The sequence below is a fragment of the Oreochromis aureus genome, linkage group 18 (genome assembly GCF_013358895.1).
Source record: "Oreochromis aureus strain Israel breed Guangdong linkage group 18, ZZ_aureus, whole genome shotgun sequence".
NCBI classification, from domain to species: domain Eukaryota; kingdom Metazoa; phylum Chordata; class Actinopteri; order Cichliformes; family Cichlidae; genus Oreochromis; species Oreochromis aureus.
This window is the reverse complement of record NC_052959.1, coordinates 7,056,430-7,078,006: the sequence shown is the minus strand read 5'-3', so window position 1 is coordinate 7,078,006 and position 21,577 is coordinate 7,056,430. Positions and strand designations below refer to the sequence as shown.

The 21,577-nt window shown below is 41.1% G+C and overlaps 2 protein-coding genes across 4 annotated transcripts; one reads left to right on the top strand and one right to left on the bottom strand.

Annotated features, from left to right (window-relative positions):
* Positions 1-155: 155 nt before the first annotated feature.
* Positions 156-4,450, bottom strand: LOC116333760 (crystallin J1A-like). 3 transcript variants are annotated; one of them, XM_031757009.2, is made up of 10 exons: positions 4,295-4,450; positions 3,623-3,689; positions 2,762-2,938; positions 2,270-2,368; positions 2,104-2,196; positions 1,867-2,023; positions 1,363-1,478; positions 1,074-1,151; positions 784-923; positions 156-700 (listed from the first exon to the last, which is right to left on the bottom strand). In XM_031757009.2, exons 2-10 carry the CDS (start codon positions 3,687-3,689, stop codon positions 599-601), a joined length of 1,029 nt encoding a protein of 342 aa, XP_031612869.1. In that variant the 5' UTR covers positions 4,295-4,450; the 3' UTR covers positions 156-598. The 3 variants fall into 3 exon arrangements, with proteins under 3 accessions (XP_031612869.1, XP_031612870.1, XP_031612872.1); XM_031757010.2 differs by lacking the exon at positions 4,295-4,450 and adding an exon at positions 4,069-4,135; XM_031757012.2 differs by lacking the exon at positions 4,295-4,450 and adding an exon at positions 4,056-4,074.
* Positions 4,451-8,915: 4,465 nt separating this feature from the next.
* On the top strand, positions 8,916-18,498 carry casq1a (calsequestrin 1a). Its single transcript, XM_031757020.2, has 11 exons — positions 8,916-9,367; positions 12,552-12,645; positions 12,808-12,908; positions 13,074-13,185; positions 13,431-13,504; positions 14,484-14,614; positions 14,720-14,765; positions 14,871-14,925; positions 15,071-15,171; positions 15,297-15,371; positions 17,458-18,498. The coding sequence occupies exons 1-11, from the start codon at positions 9,131-9,133 to the stop codon at positions 17,809-17,811; spliced, it is 1,380 nt and encodes a 459-aa protein (XP_031612880.2). The 5' UTR covers positions 8,916-9,130; the 3' UTR covers positions 17,812-18,498.
* Positions 18,499-21,577: the final 3,079 nt, after the last annotated feature.

The following is a 21,577-nucleotide window of genomic DNA, read 5'->3' as shown; positions in this document are numbered from 1 at the left end:
AGCTCCTGTTAATGTTTTATTAATGTTATGATACTGGCACTGGAAGGCCAAGTACAGCAGTTTATTACAGCTTCAAAGAAAATTTTCATTCACTACTAAAAGGAAAGACAGATGTGTGAGTTATAAAAGCACACTGTAAAATAAATAAAGGCAGGTATTATTTTTCTTTTTATTGATGGCCTTTACATCTCTGATGTGCTTCCTGCAGTTTATGGGCTCTTGATACAACCTGTGGCTACATAAATGCAGTACTGGATATTGGAAAAATATCATTTGCAATAACTGTGGTGCATGGAGTCTTTTTCTCTAAACTCCTATATTTTGTGTTGGACCACAAATCACACTGTCAGTATGAATAATGCTTAAATGACATATACGGAGCCCAGAAATAGTAGTTAAAATAGTAATTCATTTTTATAATAATGATGATCTTTACCATATCTTGTCACAGAACATGTGAACCAACCTGTTTTACTTTAACAGAAACAAAAACATCTGGCTCCTGCCGTCCAAACGTTTAAACAGGAACCATCATTCGCTGTTCTGTCAAAGCTCGACAGTTTGTCACACTGTTCTCTCTAAGCCTTCTTAAAAGGCATTACGCCGACAGGTGTTTGGTTATCTTCTTGGCATGCTCCAACACCAAGTCGTATTGCAGGGTCTTGGACTTCCAGGACTCCGGGATTCCCTCAAGTCCGACCTAGAAGAATGAGAACAGAACATTTAATAAATCAAACTTAAAACATGTGCACGTGAATATATTAGATTAACAGGCAGCCCCACCTGAGCCCCAAGACAGGCTCCTATGAAGGATCCTCTGCTGCAGGTGCATCCCCCGCAGCTCATGGTGTCTTTGACAGCCGTCTCATAGTGAGTGGCTGTCAGGACTCCGTGCAGCGCGGCTTGGAACGCACCCGGCAAACCTGAAACATCAGAGGCAGATGTGAATGGCATGAAGGCATTTTTCCTGGTTTGTCTCACAGCTATCCAAATTACACATAGTGCTCTTATACCACATGTTACTGTTAAGGACTACACTGATGTCAAAGGTTGAGGGAGCTTATCAAAGATACCTCATGCATTTGTGAAGACAGAGGGAATCAGCTTTTGCGGAGTTTTGGATAAATTCTCCTTCACCTGGTGGATGTGTCCTGAAATCAGGCAGAGAGGGTGCAGTAGTGAGTCAAACATAAGATGAGATGTTAACAGAAATACTAAACATAACTCTCTGCATATCTCTTTATCCTATCATCGTTATGTCACTGAACCTTCAGAGAATAAGGTAAAATAAACTCTTTGATCACATGAGTCGGTCTCATGACTTTAACACAGGGAAGGAAATATGCTGCTGGCCTCACGTACCGATGACTGCTTTGTCTAAATCTTGAGGCTGCTTTCTGTTTGGGTCATTAAGCTGATTGAGCACCGCGTCCAAGGCTTTTGGATCTGGACCATTCAGGATGAAATGTTCCAGAAACCTGGGAAAAGAAGTCAGTGTGGAACATTTCCGTTTTATGTTTTTCTTTATACATCTTTGTAGAACAGTATTAAATATGCGTTCTGATTTTGCCTCACTACAGAGAAAGATGTAATCAACCATGCAGCCAAACTGGAATGATCTTTAGAGACAATCAGCTTTCATGTGGCTGATCAGTTTATTAAAATGTGAAACGTGTTCTCTTCCCTATTTTTATACTCTCTGCTCCAAATACTTCTTATTATGCCCAATTTTAATTACCAGATCTAATAGTCTATTGTGGTTTCCAGGTTAAAAACAAAGTTGTTATTAATAACCCTTAATTAGCCAATTCTCACATCCAATATGTGTAAACAAGTGAAATTGGTGTGCCTGGAAGATGTCCTGACCTCGCTGCTGCTAGAGTCTCCGCCACACATTCATCATTGTTCTGGGTGACACGGATGGCCTGTTCCACCTTCTCCAGCATGTCAGGCTGTCCTGCATAAAAAGCCACTATAGGAGCCAGTTTGGCTATTCCATCAATCTGACAGTCGTTCTCACAGCCTGAAGGAAAGCAGCACAGGTTTAGGTTAGAGATATTTCTCTTCATAATGTCAAGCTGTGAATAAGTTCAGAAACTTTACCCGTCTCCTCTTTGCCTGCATCCACATTCTTCAGGAAGCTCTTTAAACTTGCATGTCTCCACGGCCCATCGATGGGCAGCTGAGGTCTTGGCCCTGCACAAGTCCAAATTGCATATTTTGTCAAAAAGGTAACGGACCTCAGGGATATCTCCAAGATTTCTCTTACCTCCCCTCTCTCTGTAAGGATCATTGACGGGCGTGTCATACTCTGATCCTGGCCCAAAAACTTTCAGTGTGCGCTGCTTCAGGTCATCAACGTTTAGACCTGGTCAGAGAGATCAGGCATCTTAGACAGTGTGTGAAAATTCCCTACACACTGCACGAACCCAGTCCCTGCATGTAGAATATGTGGATCTAGAGTAACGTGTAATATTTCTTTGAGGACAGCCCACTTTCTTATATTTTCCTTATATCACTTGTAAAGATATGAGGCAATTTCATGGGTCCAGTTGTAGTTAATCCCTTTATGTTGGACCAAGTGCTACTTCTGGTAGAATTTAAAGCAAATCCATCCATAACTTTATCAATAATTCTATTGACAACAAACTGAATCAACTGCATAACTTCGCTTGCTGTAAATAGTAGTAATGTGAAACCTACTATGACCTCTAGAAATGTAAGTTTAGTTTAATTTTAGTGATAAAGTCAGCAGCACTACCTCCACATTCAGACAGGGACTCCAGCAGGACATATGCCTGGTCTCCATAGCAACTCTGCTTGCCAGTCTCCCTCCTGTAAAAAGGGTTAGCGGACTCAGGGTGGAATTCCGGGTTTGGATTCAGAGCCAGGATCCCCTTTAACTTCTGGAGGTCGTACACCCAGTGGAGAGGCTGTGCTGCAAGAGACAAGATAATTACACTCTGAACCTTGACATTACTCAAAACCTAAGGAGATGTGTTAAAAATAAGAAAGGACTGAAAATCCACTTCCACTCGTACAACCTGAAGATCTGTGTACTCAACTCAAACCAGGAAGCTCTCACCTCAGCTGAAAGATACCTGCTAACCTTATGACAGCTCAAAAGTTATAGTCTTGACAGTTTTGACAGGCGACAGAGTTTATCAATCTCTCACATTGTTGTGGAAGAAATCTGCCCCACTCTTCTTTACAACATTGATTTAGTTCATTGATGTCTGTTTTCATTTATGCACAGCTCTCTTAAGGTCCCATAATCGAATTGCAATCAGGGTGAGGTCTGGACTTTGACTGGCCCATCGCAACACGTTGATTCTTTTATTTTTCCAGCGATTTTTTTTTTTTAAGAGATTTGCTGCTGTCCTTGGATCATTGTCTTGTTGCATGATCCAATTTTGAGGTGCCTGAGGTGCTCACACTTGTGATGATCAATTAATCAGGTGCACCACTAAACTAACCCTGCCATGGAAGTAGTATGGTGGTATTGAGTGTTTCACAGGACGGCATTTTAGTCCCCTATAAAGACTGTCTTTCCAGTTATTTAACACAAGCATGATTACTTTCATAGATCATCAATGTAAAATTAGTGTGACACTATTAATACCTGCAGCATCTGCCACTGCTGATCCCACGATGGCTCCTATTGCCCTGTTAGCCAGAGCTGAAGCCATCTGCAAAAATGTACAAAGAATTAAATACATTCAAAAAAAAGAAATTTTAAATAAAATGAACAGTTAATTTCATTATTTTGGAAGAGTGGACTGTTTAAATTTTTTTAAATTAACAACTCTTAAAATTAACATTTTCTGTTTCCCGCTTTTGTAATGTGGCTAAAAAGTATTTTCTATTGCTCACTATTTTATAATGACAAACCATTATTCCGTTATTCAAAAGCTTGAGCTTTGAGCAAACATAAGAGAGTTAGTGACCGCTCACAGGGCATTTCTCTCATTATATTTCCCAGCAGTCGGTTTTCTACTGTAACAAAACTCTCCAGCTGATAAGCGGTAATATCGATTTCATCTGCGCTCGACTACCTTTCCTAATCACCTGACAAATCGAGCACAGCTTGGCGGAGCTTTCACCAACTTGTAGCCTGCTAAATGATTAGAAGCTTGGCAGTTACTCACAGAAATATAGCACTGTTTGTACTCGTTCAAGCTACAGCCAGGACCCTAGCAACCACAACAGCAGAGTGCTAGCTAACATACTCTTAGCTAGCATAAACTAGCGAGTTGTTTAGGCATAAATAAAGGTTCACAAAGAAAAGTCTGACCTTAGCCCCTGTTTACTGTAGTCCACAGCGTACCGTAATTCGTTTAAAGTCTTTTACACCAGCAGTACGTTCACCACAACACACTCTGATTATGAAACTTGTTACGAAAGCTTCGGCACCGCTCACAATGAAATGTCTCAATAACCCGGGCCCTCCTCCTGCGGACTGAATGGAGATAATGTGGAGATTGCAAAAATGAAATAAAACATTTCTTTTTAGTGTAACAGTAATAATTGTGCTGCATATTAGAGAGAATGTATAGAGAAGGTCAGAAGGAGTTGCACTGTGTCATTGTGGACCCAGAGAAAGCGTATGAGAGGAACTGTGGTCCTGCATGAGGAAGTCAGGAGTAAAAGAGAAGAGTGTGAGGGCGATGAAAGACACGAATGATGACAGCAGGAGCTACTGGTAGAAGGTTCAAGGGTGATGTGTCATTACATAAGGAGCCCTGAGCCCCTTCTTGTTTGCAGTGGTGATGGACAGACTCCTGGTCTGGCAGGAGTCTTGATAGTCTATGATGATTTTTCAGATGACACTGTAATCTGAGGTGGAGGTAGGTGCTCTAGAGAGAAGAGGCATGAAGGTCAATAAAAACCAGACAGAATACATGTGTATTTTGTACAGGTGTTTGGCCAAACTTTGTGGTTTTAATGCTTTTAAAAAAAACCATTAATTCACCAGTTCATAAAAATGAAGATGGATAACTGAAATTCATAATGACAATTCATAATGGTCTTTTTGCATTTAATGATAGTTTTTCAATGTGCTTTTCACTGTTATCAGAGCCGATGTTGTGCCAAAAAGGGATCGCTGTCCAAAAAGTGATTTACGGTATTTAAAGGTATCAAGTATTAGTCTTTGAAGAACACAGGTCTTTACCATTACGCTTCCTGCTGTTGTGTAATGAAAAATTCTGAGTGCAAGTGTAACCCAGGTTATTTTCCGAAGTATGAGATTTGTGATCATTTGGCCTCCATTGAACGCATCACAGTGCCGTGAGCATAGGAGGCTAATGGTGTGTTCTTCCAAGCTTGCTGACTTACTACTGGTGTAAAAGACTTGAAACAAATTACAGTGCTATATATCTGTGTGTAGCTACCAAGCTTCTAATCATTTAGCATTATACAGTCATTGGGTTATACCCAGGCAAAAAATGTGTTCTCATTTGTGCCCAAGATGAATGATCACTGCAGTTTAAAGGTTTTGCAGGTTTTAGAACGCATTTAAATAGTTCTCATAGTACTTCTGGAGATGATACATGTAATGTTCAAAATGCACATCAGTCAGATGTTACTGAACGTGGATCCCAGTTGAAATTAATTTGGGAGTGCAATATGATTCAAAGAGAAACGAATCATCTGCTTTATATAAGCAAGTTCCAGTAAATGACACTTTCATTTATGTACCTCTTTTGAAAGAGTTGATTTTCAAAAATGCATAAGTTTCACAACACATGAATAAACCAGCTACTGTGTGTGTGAGGCTTTATGTGATGGCAGATGTTAGAGACATCAACCATTAGTCTCAAAATCCAATGGCGCACTGCAAATTTAAGTTAACAGTCAACACAGGTGCACTGCACTGTGAGCTATTCCAAACTCCTACAATCCTTCCATGGCACAAGAAAGACTGAGTGGACTGGCAGTAATTAGTATTAACAACAAAGTTGGCCATCACATTTCTTGCAATGATGTAATAAATGATTTTGCCTCCAGAAAAGCTGGGAAACAAAGGTGTTAAGATGGAGTGTTGAGGAAAAACAAAAAGGTCAAATGTTTGGAGTCCAATCATTCATTTTGAAACTGTAGTTCTCACAGCTCAGGACAAGCAGACACCTGATGACCACTGAATGGAACTGAAACAAGACACTTTGATTCCGAAACTTGTTACGAAAGCTTCGGCACCGCCCACAATGAAATGTCTCAATAACCCGGGCCCTCCTCCTGCGGACTGAATGGAGATAATGTGGAGATTGCAAAAATGAAATAAAACATTTCTTTTTAGTGTAACGGTAATAATTGTGCTGCATATTAGAGAGAATGTATAGAGAAGGTCAGAAGGAGTTGCACTGTGTCATTGTGGATCCAGAAGGAGGGTATGAGAGGAACTGTGGTCCTGCATGAGGAAGTCAGGAGTAGAAGACAAGAATGTGAGGGCGATGAAAGACACGAATGATGACAGCAAGACAGTGGTGAGGTCTGTGGTAGCAGCTACTGGTAGAAGGTTCAAGCATGATGTGTCATTACATAAGGGGCCCTGAGCCCCTTCTTGTTTGCAGTGGTGATGGACAAATGAGGAAATGAGGATCACAGGTTAAGGGTGAGTTTGGGGCAGATGATCTGCTGTGGTGACCTCTAACAGGAACAGTCAAAAGAAAGAGATTAAATATTCTTAGGGTTTGAGGAATCTATCCAGAAACTGGAAGCTGCAGACTCTACAGTACACAATCTGTAGTTACAGTAGATCAGAGAGTGCCATCTCCTGGTCAGCAGCGGTAACTTCTACAGACATGAAGAAACTGGATGAACGTCATTCTCCCTCTGTCAAAATATTACATTATTAGTATTAGAAGTGTTCTATTACAAATTAGCCTGCAATCATGGGTATAAATGCAAATAAGCAAATAATAATTCTGAAAAAGAAAAAAACATCAGCTAGCTATTGTTTGGACTGCAAACCAAATAAACAACAAGTAAAAGTCTTTATTTAACCAGATTCCAGGAGACCTGCAGAGACCAGAAGAAGCTTAATTATTTAGCAGTATGTCTAAAGTCCATGAGACAGTGTATTATACACATCAGTTCTACAGTAGATAAACTAGAAGTTTAAAAACTTACAAGTTATAAGCTTTTGATTGCATATGTGTGTCATAAAATGAATAGTAGTATGAATTTAACAATCTTGCATGTGTGTCCTGTCCATCAAAGGATAAATGATCCATAAAATAGAGAACTAAATGATAGCAAATTGGTTTTGCTTTTTTGAGCATACCTTAATCCAGGATTGGGCAATTCATTTTCCCAAGGGGCTATATGAGAAACTGGAACACACAGGCACAGCACCACAGTTCCAGTTTCTCATGTGGCCCCTTGGGAAAATTAATATTCCAACCCTGCCTTAATCAGTGCTGGCACAGTGCATGCTCTTATCACCGTTGTCAATAAAAGACTGAAAGTGATATCACTGACTGAATTATGGCCAGAGGAGTGAGATGCTGATAGCAGAGGTGCAGAGATTGCGGATGAAGAACTTAATGACAGTTATGTGCTATAAAGCAAAGTAGTTTGTAGGCTGATTTGACACTAGTAACCATAAGCATACAGCACATTTTATGCCTCTGTTCACAGGTGTGGATTTGGAGTAGGGCCCACAAAATTAGTTGAGATCTAAGCAGGACACCTGCTTAGATCTCAACTTAATGTGCTCAAACATTAGAGGCACCCATTGCGCTTCTCATTCAATCAAGCCACGCATGCTCGAGCTGACTGTCACTTTTTCACGTTTAGGGCTATTAATGTAATCAGGACTTCAAACTGTTATGCAAGCTGTCGCTGCATGGTTTGCAAAGGAAGCACGCTTGAAACCAACTCTCGCATATCATTTTATTAGGTGTTTACAGTAACACAGCCGACCACAGTTCAGCTCGATGTTCTACAGTTAAGCCACACGCAGACGCGCATGGTGCACCTTTTAAACCGTTTGATTAGACAAAAAAAAATGTCTGCGTTAATGCTGTAAGCTTGCATGTCTTGTTACAGAAAAGAGGGGGTGTGTTACCTAAGTGTGAGTGTTGAGCGCTGGATGAAGTATTACGATAGCCTGTATTTATTTATAGCTTACCTCTTCCCTTTCAATTCGTAAAGTAATATGACAGGCAACCATCTCAAGCATACATGCAAACGCTGCACAGGACACATGTGTTCAGTGTGTATCAGTGTCAGATTCACAAAGATTCCAATAAAGCTTCCACATGCATGCCCAGCCCCTGTAAAATGCTATGTTTCACTTTCTTCTTGAGTCAGGGCTAAGTGACACCTGTGCACCGCCCTCTCCTCTCCTCTCCTCTCTCTCTCGCTCCAGCGTCATGTCCCCGAGTGACCCAGCTCCACATTCTAGCACTGCACGGGTGCCAGCAGCAGCAAATTAGACACCAGCACCCCCTCCTGATATGTACTTCTCTGTCCTACATCCATTATTTTTAGCTGGGATCCAAGCCTTCATCTTCACTTAATAAGGGAAAAGAATCCCTCATATTTGTACCCACCCCTAAATCCATCATATCAAAGTTCTTCTTCATCTGGCACAAAACGGACACACTCACACACCTATGTCCTATTCTATATGACGCCTTCTTTCTTTGCTCACATACCTTCTCCTTCCATCTCCACAACTGTCTGTGTATGTTCTGTGTTGCATGCGGAGAGCAAGTTGGTCATCTCCCCCTCACTCCACCCTCTTTAACTGGTTCCTAACATACACTCAAGCACACGCACACACACACACACACACACGCACACACACACACACAGAAAGCTGTCACCCCAGCAACTGCCCCAGCCCTGCCTCATCTTCTCTATGCTTAATTACGTGCCACATAGGACCACGGTCACACCTATGTCAGACTAAGCCCAACCCCTCTTGCACCCTGAGCCCACTGCCAGTTGCCCATGTGGGGTTTTTAATAAGGTGGATGCAGGAGGCTGTCTTGCTCTCTTCTGGGTGACGCGGATTGGAAGGGGTTCTCCATACTTTCACCAAACTTTTTTTTTTCTAATATTTTTCGCCCCTTTCATTTACTTTCTGAAACTGTAAATACATCCACATTAGAGAGGAGCCATGAAGTGGACCTGGGTGCTTGTAGTAGTCTTGCTGTCCTTTGGGAGCATTTCACTGGGCAAGGACAGCTTGGACTTCCCTGAGTACGATGGCAAGGACCGCGTTCATGACCTCAACGCCAAGAACTATAAGTCCGTGATGAAGAAGTATGACATTATGGTGGTGTACTACCATGACCATCCCGGATCCAGCCGCGCCGCCCAGAGACAGTTCGAGATCGAGGAGTTGGCCCTTGAGGTGGGTTAAGATAAGAACTGTGGATAGATGGTGATGAGGAAGCTGTAATATTGGTACTTTATTCATGAGCACACAGATGCTTTCAGCATATTTGAAACTGCTGTTAAGACTTCTCACTTAGGTCTGCAGATTCAAAATCATGCAGATGTAAAATATGTGGTGCTTGTGCTGGTTTACCAGTTTTAACATAGTGGATAAGTTCATAAAATACATTCTTTTTGCAGCAAAAGTCTAACTGTGGTTTAAAAAAAATGGACAGAATAAAGTCCTCTCCTGTCAGTGACATACACAGGAAGTTATTATGGAGAAAAGGAGATAAGGCGGTAGAAAATAGCTTTGCTGGATTCAGAAGTGCTGAGAAGTGAAGTCCCAAAAATGTGTCACAAGCCTACGGTGTGTCGTCATGTCGACCACCCCGAGGCAAAGAGCTGAGCTGTGAGGACCCAAGGTATCATTTATTTTGGCAAAGGCTGAGCCTGTGTAGAGGATGTGTGTCTGTTTGTGTGTGTCTTTGTGTGCTACTGTGTGTGAGGCAAGCAGTTGATGCACTTAACACTCCCCCATCTGATTGCTCATCAGGCCTCACGCCAGCCTGGTTCACATTCCCTATAAAAACACACTACATCCCTTTCCACACAAACCCTTCACTTGTTTACCATAAGTAAAATGTAACCACATCCCATTTCCCAAGAAAAGTTTGATTTGTCACTTCAAGCAGCTGACTCCATGTTTGCAGACATGCTGATTATTTATACAGAGAGCAAAATTCATTTTTACACTATAACGATCACAGACACAATGCAGAACTAAGAGGTCCCCAGAGAGCATTTGAAGACACACTTGATATTGTTTAAAGAAGCAGTTATTTGAGAACTGCACTGAACATTGCAGTTCTGAGAAGCCGGGTTGATTTCTGATTTATGGCCTGCACTAGATCACGTAGCAACAGTATTTTATGGCATTTGACATGGCTAATGTACAGTGTAATGTCAAGACTGCTACCCCATATGCTAGTTGCATTATTGTAATTTGCAAGCCTGGTTTGTTGACTCCTGTTTAATTTTTAATTTTTTTTTAATGACAACTCAAGATCAAAAAGGATCATATAAGGAACTCTTAACAGCCCCTAAAAATAAAAATTGTGACAAATATTCTAAGTTTGCCTAAACAAATATAGCAGAAATTGTGTGCAACAGATCTCATCAGTAACCAAATCTCATGTGAACAAGACAAATGAAAAAGGATGAAGGGCTAAAAAAAAACTAGTAATGAATAGCAGTAATGAGGAAAATATAATTAACAAATCAGACAGAAAGAGCGGGAGAGTGAGCGATGCGAGAGAGGCTGCTCTCTCACATCAAGACCCTCTGGTGTCTGCGTATAGGGCACTGTTGCTCAGCCTTGGGGCTCCAGGCCAGCGCTTGAGGTACTGGCTCCAGTAGTGCCGGCTCAGCTCTGCGCTGTGATTGACACTTGCAGTACTGTACTTGTCAGCGGATCCCAGAGTACTGAGCATCAATGCCATCTCACCAAAATAGTCCCTGGGGCTGGTGTGGCTTCTGGCGCTATATTTATCCTGAGCTGCTTTTGTGGTGGGTTCAGCTCCGATGGCTTGTGTTTCTCCTTCTGAATGTATTATGATTTACATTTAATGAAGCTTTATTTATAGTAAGAGGCAACTGCAAAAGGTGCAAACATTTCAGAGGTCAAGGAGCCCTGTGGGGGTTAGTGAAAGTCAAATGAAACATGACATTGTGATGGTGATAATTAAGTGCTTTCATCCATGCCATTTGAACTTGGTTGATTTTGTTATTAAAGTGACCTCTCAGGTCTGTTACGAATGCTTTGTCAAGGGAGGTGCTGTAGACCAATGTAAGGAAAAGCACCTGCATTCTCCAGACAGATTGCAGGTGCTTTTACACTTAGACACTGATTGGCATACATGAAGGTGTACATGTCTTTCTTTGTTAGTCTTCTCATCAAAATGAGCAGATACAGTCAGGTGCTGCACCAGCAGAATATCACTGCAATTTGTAACATCTCAGCCAAGAACAAAAACTGAAAGAAATGTACAGCTGCAGTGCACGCAGACATGAAGCTATGACATCCCACCCCAGATACTGAGCCCGCTGGTTTAACTTTACATGTAGTCGGGGAGGTTCAATTACTCTGACCAAATGATCTCATCCATGTCACATCAAATACACATTCAGAACACCCAAGCTCCAAAACCAACTTTGCATGTTTCAGATTAGGAGGAGCAGGCAGACACAGTTTGCTTTTGCTTTACATACTTTAACTGAAAGAAATTTTCAAAAGAAATGTATCTAGGTAAAAATAATAATTTGCTTTATTCAAATGGACATTTGGTGAAATTCACTACTAGGTACTACCAAAAAAAATGTACATATATATTTTTTAAATATGTTTATGTAAATATGTTTATAGACTAAATATATCCTGTAAATATATGCAACAAAGTAAATGTGATATATACAAGCATGAAGCATTAATCCCTTTTGCCTGTAAGAAGTTTTATTTTAGTCTGTGTAAATGCCAAAAGGGCACAGTCTGCAAAAAGGTATAGTGCAATGAAGGGAATAAGTGTGTGTGATGTGTAACTTAAAACTAAGCTACAAAATTTAAACTGTTTCACTGTGCCCCACTCATCTGAAACTCCAGTCAGGTTAAAAGAAATTCAGAGAATTATCTGCACAACAAACTGCAGGACAGCCTGGTTGGTCTAACTATTTATGCCAGTAAAGCAGCTGCTCAAGATTTCTGACACCAGTGTGCATGTATGTGCGCGCGTGTGTGTCTGCGAGAGTTTGTGTGCACTGTTTACCCTTCAAATGCACTGAGACAGCTCTCAAACCACTTCCTCAATGCAGCTGAGCTGCAAGTGTGACACTGTCATTGGTGGACCCAACTGTCAGTCACGAGGTTCAAGTTTCATACAGATTTAGAAAGTGCATAAGCGGCGCTCTGAAAAGCAGGCTTTTATGGTAATGAAACTACTGAGTGAGACAACTTTGTCAAAAGGTGTAAATAATAGTGTAGGCGTGTAATAGTGTAGCCTTCCAAATGAGTAAAACACACTTGCACGGCCCTGTATCCCACCACCCCACCCTTTTTTGTGTTGAACTAACAAATTGTTTAATTATTTATGTGCAATGTTTTACAGCTTGCAGCCCAGGTCCTGGATGAGTTTGACGATGAAGATATTGGAGTTGGTCTCATTGATGCAAAGCACGACAAGGCTGTTGCAAAGAAATTAGGTAAATACAGCTGCAGGCAGTTGGTACATGGCTTATTGTGCAAAAGTCAGACTAGCCAAACTATCACAGTTAAGTTACTGTAACACAAGTTAGCGAAAATATAATCTGAGCTAACCTGTCCAAAAGCCGCGTGGTTAAACACAAAATGTTCTTTCTCCTTAGGCCTTGACGAGTCTGACAGCATCTTCGTCTTCACAGAGGATGAAGTCATAGAATATGATGGCGAGCTTGCAGCTGACACTCTTGTGGAGTTCATCTATGATGTTCGTGAGGATATAATCTCCCAGTTAATAGCCTGCCTTATTTTAGCAATAAAAACTCTCTAAATACTCATTTTGCTTCCTTTGAAGATGACCCACAGAGCTTTATTTCAGTTTATTCTCCTCTCTGTTATCTCTGTTGTCTCTCCCTTTTCTCCTCTTCCACAGGTTCTCGAGGACCCTGTTGAAATAATTGACAATAGTAAGGAACTAAAAGGCTTTAAAAACATCGAAGAGGACATCAAATTGGTGGGCTACTTTAAGAGTCACAAGTCAGAACGTAAGAATCCTGTGATGCTGTGATGGCATGAGAACCTGTATTGTTTTTAGATAATTCCACATCAAGCAAATTAAACAGCATCCTAACTCTAGGAATATTATCAGAATGTTTTCATTACAGTTGCTACTATTTGATTTAAGTGAGCACACAAAAACACCAGTAATGATGAGAACAAGAAGTCTACATTCTTAGATATTTCATACATGGAGCAATCTACTGAAATAACTTTAAATTTTGAATTTCAGATTTTGAGGCTTTTGCTGATGCTGCTGAAGAGTTCCATCCACACATCCTGTTCTATGCCACATTCAATCCCAAGGTGAGTAATCAAAGTAAGTTACTTGAGGCAACTATGTGATTAGTCTAGTTTCACCTTTAGTAATAGTACAACTGGTAAAGCTAAAGAGTCTTTTGAGCACTATGGATATGGGGATTGTTTTTGTAATGATGATCAGACTCAAAAATTTAACTCAAACATAGAAAGATTAAAAATGAATTTCTTGGAAGCTGTATATTTGCTTGCTTGTTTTAATGAGCTGAAAACATTTTTTAAAAAGCAAAAAAAAAAAAAAAAAAAAAAAATATAGCAAAGGGCCCAAGATTGAACTGTGAGGAACTCCATATTTTATGTATCCAGTTTTTATGTGCAACTGTAAATACAAAAGCTTACTAAAAAATATTTTAAACAAGAATTTTAGATGCATCTTAAATTGCATTGTTTTGAAGATTAAAGTTATGCTTACATTATTATTTGTCCATCATGTGATCATCACACAAGAAATAAAAACACTGTGTGATTACCAGTATTTGTGAAGCTGTAATTGTAATACCGTTGAATCAGGGGGAGAGCCTTTCCAAGGTATCCTTAATCAATTCATTCAAGTTAGTGAGGCCTAAGTGATCTTTCATATATCTAAATATCAGACAGATCTTCCACTAAGATGTTAAGTATATGTTAAGTAAAGCATTTTACACTGTTGTTTCTCCTCCACCCATCGTACACTCACAGATCAGTGGTGGTGAAAAGCGCAGAGTAAGGTACTAGCTGAACTGCTAAATGGAGTGACTTAGGCTTGCAGTGTTTTGCTCAAGTACATTTTAACATATGGATTGAACCATCAACCCTGCAATTAGTCACAAACCTTGACTAACTTACTAAAAACAAATATACAAAAAAAAAACCCAAAGTTAATAACACTTTTCTTTTTTCTTAAGCAAAAACAAATAATAAATAATACACCATTAATATATCCTTTATTGTCAGATGAGGCTTTGAGTTCTTTGGCCCTGTCTTACAGGTCGCCAAGGCTCTGGACCTGAAGCTCAATGAGGTGGACTTCTATGAACCATTTATGGATGAACCAGTTGTTGTCCCAGGAAAACCTTACTCTGAGGAGGAACTGGTGAAATTCATTGAAGATCACGACAGGTAAGTCCTATTTTTGCCACATTGGAAGGATCTTAAGAGCTACAAGCTTCATGATCTGAGTTCCAAGTAAAGGGCATTAAGATTTGAGTAATCTTTGCTTGTTAGACCTACCCTGAGGAAGCTGCAGCCCCACAACATGTATGAGATCTGGGTGAGAAATGTTAAACTTGAATTATATTTCCTAGACATAACTTTAATAAGATTGCAACCTACTGTTTTACAGTTTCCCTGAAATTCCGGCCTTTTTTTCCCACAGGAAGATGATGTTGATGGTGAACATATTATTGCCTTTGCAGAGGAGTCTGACCCAGGTGAAGGAATCTTAAATGAAGTATAAAAACATATCTATGAGCATCTGTAATGACAGTTATTTCTGATCATCCTGTAATGCTGTTTAGTTTTTGTTATTTAGATAGCTGTTTAGCTTAGACTGCGATGTACTTTTCCACTACTCAGATGGTTTCGAGTTCCTGGAGATTCTAAAGCAAGTTGCCGAGGATAACACTGACAACCCCGACCTCAGCATTGTCTGGATCGACCCTGATGACTTCCCTCTGGTAACAATATGAAGCACTGTAATATGCTCTTTAGAAACAAGAGGCTGTGATGCACTCTGCACAGTTTTACTGACAGCAGTTGGGTTGATAACAACAACTAATCTTTTGCTTACTTTCCCCTGCAGCTCCTGCCACACTGGGAAAAGACTTTTGGAATTGACCTGTCACACCCACAGATTGGTGTTGTTGAAGCTGATGATGTAAGTAATATTTTGAGTATGAACTTTCTTTATACACACTGTTAAAAGAAAAATCCTAGAAAAACAGTAATATTCCAGCAGCTGGGGCGCCAAAATAATACCAGAAAATAACAGAAAATAACTTTCTCAAAAAAATACTGTTATTTTCAGTAATGACAATACAGTTTGTTGCCCTAATTTTACATGGGATTTTGCCTTTTTCAAGTGCTTTTAAACATTAAATTAGGAACATTTTAATGTGATTAAACAATGAAATTACCTATAAACAAGGTCAATGAACATGGCAATATGAATAATAATACTTAAATGTACAGAAATATACAGTTAACAGTTGGTTTAAATAATAATGGATTGCATGCCCTGGGACAAAGGCGAAGCTGCCATATCGTACTATCCGCCCCTCTGGCCATCACCAGTAGGCGAAGAGTCTTGACCAAGGACACAACGACCGAGAGTGTCCGAGCCGGGGCTCGAACCGGCAACCTTCTGATTACAAGGCGAACTGCCAACACTTGAGCCACGATCACCCTAAATAACAATAATAGTAATAATTATTTGATGTTAAAAAAGTTTATAAGAATCATTTTATATATTTTTCCATAGCATTACATTTGAATTTAACAGTTCAATCTTTAAAATAACGGACACATATTTGTGAAATCATGATACATTTGTGAATGTATTTTAACATTCTAAATATGCATATGTACAGACAAATGCATTTAAAAAACAAGAAAATTATGTTTTATTACATTACAGTGATTTTACGTTAATTTACATTTGAAATGTGAAATCATAGTCTATTTATGTAAATTTAATGATATTCTAGAAGAACAGAACAAAACTGTGAAATACACAGTAAAATACTTTTATATTAGGACTTTTTCTTACAGTGCAGCACCAAATTACAATAGCCATCGCCTATTATTATAGGTGCTTTATATTGTAAGTTAACAACCCTACAGTAATATAGAGAAAACCCCAACAATCAAACAACCCCCTATGAGCAAGCACTTGGCAACAGTGGGAAGAAAAAACTCCCTTTTAACAGGAAGAAACTTCCAACGCAACCAGGCTAGGGGAAGGGCAGCCATCTGCCATGACCAATGAGGAGAGATGAGTTATTAATTATTGAACTTGCTCATTTTCAATTTAATATTTTTATTCTTGGACTCTAGGTCATCCTTATGTCAGATACACTTTAACTATGAACTTTCTCAGTTAATGGTGTATCTGATACAAGCTATTTTAGTTTCATTTTTGGAAAGGTTAGTATTTATTGAACCTTTTGACATAAAAAAATGTATCCATTTATTGCTTTAAAATGTTTATTGACGTTTTTTGTGGGAGAAAATTACAATGATGATGAAAACTTACAAAAACTCGCGTATCAAATATGGTGCACTTGGCATTAAGGCCACCAACCTAAGCTTACTTTGTTTGGCTCTCACAAAGTGAAAGACCTGAGAGCCAGCGGGAGGGGTTGTGGTCAGAGTCAGTGGTATCTGTCTCAGATAACCAAATAAGCAAATCTTCTCTTTGACATCACACAGAGCCAAGACTAGAAAAAAATGTCTGAAACTGAGGGTTTGGAGCAGTATGAAGCTGAGATTTTGGCTTACATGGATTACAATGGTCATTTTTATTGTTAGTGTCCACTGTGGCACACCACTGACGGACCTGACCATATAGTTCGCTCAGTACACTTTTTATTTGGTTGCTGGTTCTTTCTACACACGGCCACAGCTTTTCAGCTGTGTCCCACACACACACAACAACCCCACCCTCAGGTCCCGGCTCGTGTTATGCAGGGGAGGCGTGATGAACTGATGGAGCTCTGGTGTGTCAGCCTCCCCTGCAGCCACACCACAAACCACGTCCAGCCACATCCACTAATGTAACAGCTTACACTTGACAGAAAAAAGGAAAGCATATGGCCATGGTTCATTCAATCTTAGGCTCATCGTGTCTTTAAAGGTACCCTGAAAGACAGCGTTCCATTGGACCGTAAAACCACTGGTGCGCAGACTTTCACCTTTTCAAAGAATCCACAACAAAGCAGTTATTGTTGGTTTTTTGCTCCCAGGCTGACAGCGTGTGGCTGGACATGGATGACGGTGAGGACCTGCCCTCTGCAGATGAGCTGGAGGACTGGCTCGAGGATGTTCTGTCAGGTGAAATCGATCCTGATGATGATGACGATGATGATGACGATGATGACGACGATGATGATGACGATGATGACGACGATGACGACGATGACGATGATGACGACGACGATGATGACGACGATGATGATGATGACGATGACGACGATGATGACGATGATGACGACGACGACGATGATGATGACGACGATGACGACGACGATGATGATGATGATGACGACGACGACGATGACGATGATGACGATGACGACGACGATGATGATGATTATTAAACAATTAAGTCATAAATTACTTTTCCAGTCTGACCAATGCAGTTTCAAGACTCAGCGTCACTAACTGTCATATCATCCTTTCTTGAAACTAGTTCTTACTTTGAACTCGTCAGTTCATGTTGATATCTCATCTTCTCATCACCCTCCCTCTGCATCACATCAGAACATTATTCCAGTAATCATTTGACCCTCTCACCTCCATATCCTCTAATCCTCCATGTAACAAAGTACTAAGATGCCACAGTGCCTTTATCCCCACATGTAACAATAAAAAAGAATGATTTGAAACCTTGCAATCTACTTCTATTGATTTTTATACTATTAAAGTGTTTATTTTCCTAATACTGGAAGGGTTGCATTGTTTTATGCATTATGTCTGAATCCATCTATGGAGTCTGTTGCGGTCTGAATGTGTATTATTTATGTTCACTTATTTTCTTGTTTTCCCCACAACCGAAACGACTGAGGTCAGATCCAAGGGTGCTAACAAGCTTTTGTTACAGGTCTTGAATATCACCAGCCTACTCTGTAAAATCAATGTAATGCTGTACACTGAACGTGCTGTACATCATATGGATGTTTTCTACGATGATGAATTATGACAACAGCCATATTCTATTTTTGTAACAAGAGGAATTTAACGTACTGTGAAGTCTTAAATAAATGACAGCTTGGACGGAAACCTCACTACTGTATAGTTTTTAAAGATGTGTATGTGTGTGCATGTGTGAAATATACACGATAGCAAGTCATGAATTCTCATCAAAAAACAATCTGAGGAATTCTTCATCTCATCAAGTGTGCTAAGACTAAATAGGTACAAAGCAGGCAGAAATCACTTTCAGCACTTAAAGCTACTTTGTGTAAGAAAAAGGACATGTCTTCAGCCTCACCCAGTGTTAAAATATTACTAAAGAAGATACAGTTTTGATACTTGCCACTTCATTAGGTACACTTCGATGTTGACATGATAGCATCATGCAGTTGCTGCGGATTTGTTGGCTGCACATCCATGATCTAAATCTACCACTCCTCTACATTGCAGAGGTGCTCTATTGGACTGAAATCTAGTGACTGTGGCCATTTGAGTACAATGAACTCACTGTCATGTTCAAAGAACCAGTTTGAAATGACCTGAGCTTTGTGACATGGCACATTATTCTCGAAGCAACCTTCAGATGAGTACACTGTGGTCATAATATGGTCACCAACAATACTCAGGTAGGTTGTCGTGTTTAAATGATTCTCAGCTGGTACCAAGGGGCAGAAATTTTGCCATGATAATACCAGACCTCCCTCTCTCCAGCCACCTCCTCCAGCTTGTCAAGCCGAGAGATATAATCTCTCCAGTGTGCACTGGGTCTGCCCCGGGGCCTCCTCCTGGTGGGACATGCCCGGAACACCTCACCCAGGAGGCACCCAGGAGGCATCCTTATCAGATGCCCGAACCACCTCAATTGGCTCCTTCTGATGTGGAGGAGCAGCGGCTCTACTCTGAGTCCTTCCTGGATGGCCGAACCTCTCACCCTATCTCTAAGGGAGAGGCCAGCCACCCTTCGGAGGAAGCTCATTTCTGCCTTCGAATGGATCAAATGGCCCGTAGCAATGGGCCAGACACCCCATACTCCCGAAGCACCTCCCACAGGACCCTCCGAGGGACACGGTGGAATACCTTCTCCAAGTCCACAAAACACATGTAGACTGGTTGGGCAATCTCCCATGCACCCTCAAGTATCCTTGAGAGGACAAAGAGCTGGTCCAGTTTTCCACAACCAGGACTAAAAACCGCATTGTTCCTCCTGTATCCGAGGTTTGTATAACGGACGGACTCTCCTTTCCAGCACCCTGGCAGAGACTTTCCCAGGGAGGCTGAGGATTGTGATCCCCCTAGAGTTGGAACACACCCTCCAGTCTCCCTTCTTAAAGCTGGGAACCACCACCCAGTCTACCAATCCAGAGGTACACCCCTGATCTCGTGTTCAGATCCAAGAGGTCGTTCCTTCCAATCACACCCCTCCAGCTCTCACTATCATTGCCCACATAAGCGTTGAAATCTCCCAGTAGGACAACAGAGTCCCCAGGCGGAGCACCCTCAAGCACCCTGCCCGGGGACTCCAAGAAGGCTGGGTACTCTGAACCGTCACTCGGAGCATAAGCACAGACGACAGTCAGGACCCATTCCCCAACCCCAAAGGCGCAGGGAACAAATCCTAATCCTAAGGAACAGGCAGCAAGCCGAGGGGATACTAGGATACCCAGCCCAGCCTGCCGCCTCTCACCAAGGGCAACTCCAGACTGAGACAGAGTCCCTCCCCTCTCCAGGAGACTGGTTCCAGAGCCCAAGCAGTGCATTGAGGTGACCCCAACTATATCTAGTGGGTACCTCTCGACCTCACGCACTAACTCGGGCTCCTTCCCCACCAGAGAGGTGACATTTCATGTCCCAATTGCTAGTCTTGGTACCCGGGGATCGGTCTGCCAGGGCCTCCGCTTCTGGCCCCGGTAACCCTATCCCAGGCAGGGTGAACTGTTCCCTTGATGTTCTACTCATAGGGCTCTTCGTCTGGTCCCTCACCCAGGACCAGGACACAGCCCCTGGGATCCCTGGGACACACAAACTCCTCCACCACGATAAGGTAGCGATTTGCAGAGGTGGGATAGAAAAATATTTTGGGGGAATTCAAAGGGTTGAGGGGATTAAATTTTCTTTGAGGATTTTCAGCTTGATTCTCTGTGGGAATATTAGAGGTCAAGCCACTGAAAAGATATCCCCAGTGATGAAGAGGTAGGTTTCAAATCATCCATTCGCTTCCGCTTATCCTTTTCAGGGTCGCGGGGGGCGCTGGAGCCTATCCCAGCTGTCATAGGGCGAGAGGCGGGGTACACCCTGGACAGGTCGCCAGTCTGTCGCAGGGCCAACACACAGGGACAGACAAGAGGTAGACTTGATAAGTTTAAATATATTGATGGATTCTATTTTGGCCCCTGCTGTTTTGTATTTCCTATTTCCTGTGCTTCTGTGAAGAGTCAGTGTAAACTAGAAAAAGCTTTTTTCAAGAATGAAAACATAGCGTTACTCTGGGATGGTGGCTGTACTAAAAGATAAAATCAGAGTGAGTTATGTTTATGATAAGCACTAATTACTGTCAGGGTCCTGGGTCTGAGCGACCCAGGGACCCTGAGCAGTTTTGGACTAATATTAAGATAAGATAAGATAAGATAAGATAAGATAAGATAAGATAAGATAAGATAAGATAAGATAAGATAAGATAAGATAAGATAACCTTTATTAGTCCCACATGTGGGAAATTTGTTTTGTCACAGCAGGAAGTGGACAGTGCAAAAGTTATGAAGCAAAAATTAGAATAAAATAAAATAAGAATAAATACAGTACACAACTGTACAGAATAGAATAAAATAAAATACTATATACAGTAGAATAAAATAGAATAGAATATACAATAAGATAAAAATAGAATACAAATGCTATATACAACTGAGTAAAAAATACAACGACGCCAGGAAGATTATTGCACTTAGTGTTATTGCACATGTGTGTGTTTGATCAGTTAAAGTCTTTGTTGTGGAGTCTGACAGCAGTGGGGAAGAAAGACCTGCGAAATCTCTCCGTCCCACATCGTGGGTGCCGCAGTCTCCCACTGAAGGAGCTGCTCAGTGCTGTCACAGTCTCATGCATGGGGTGGGAGATGTTGTCCATCAGGGATGACAGCTTAGCTGCCACTCTCCTGTCACTCACCACCTCCAC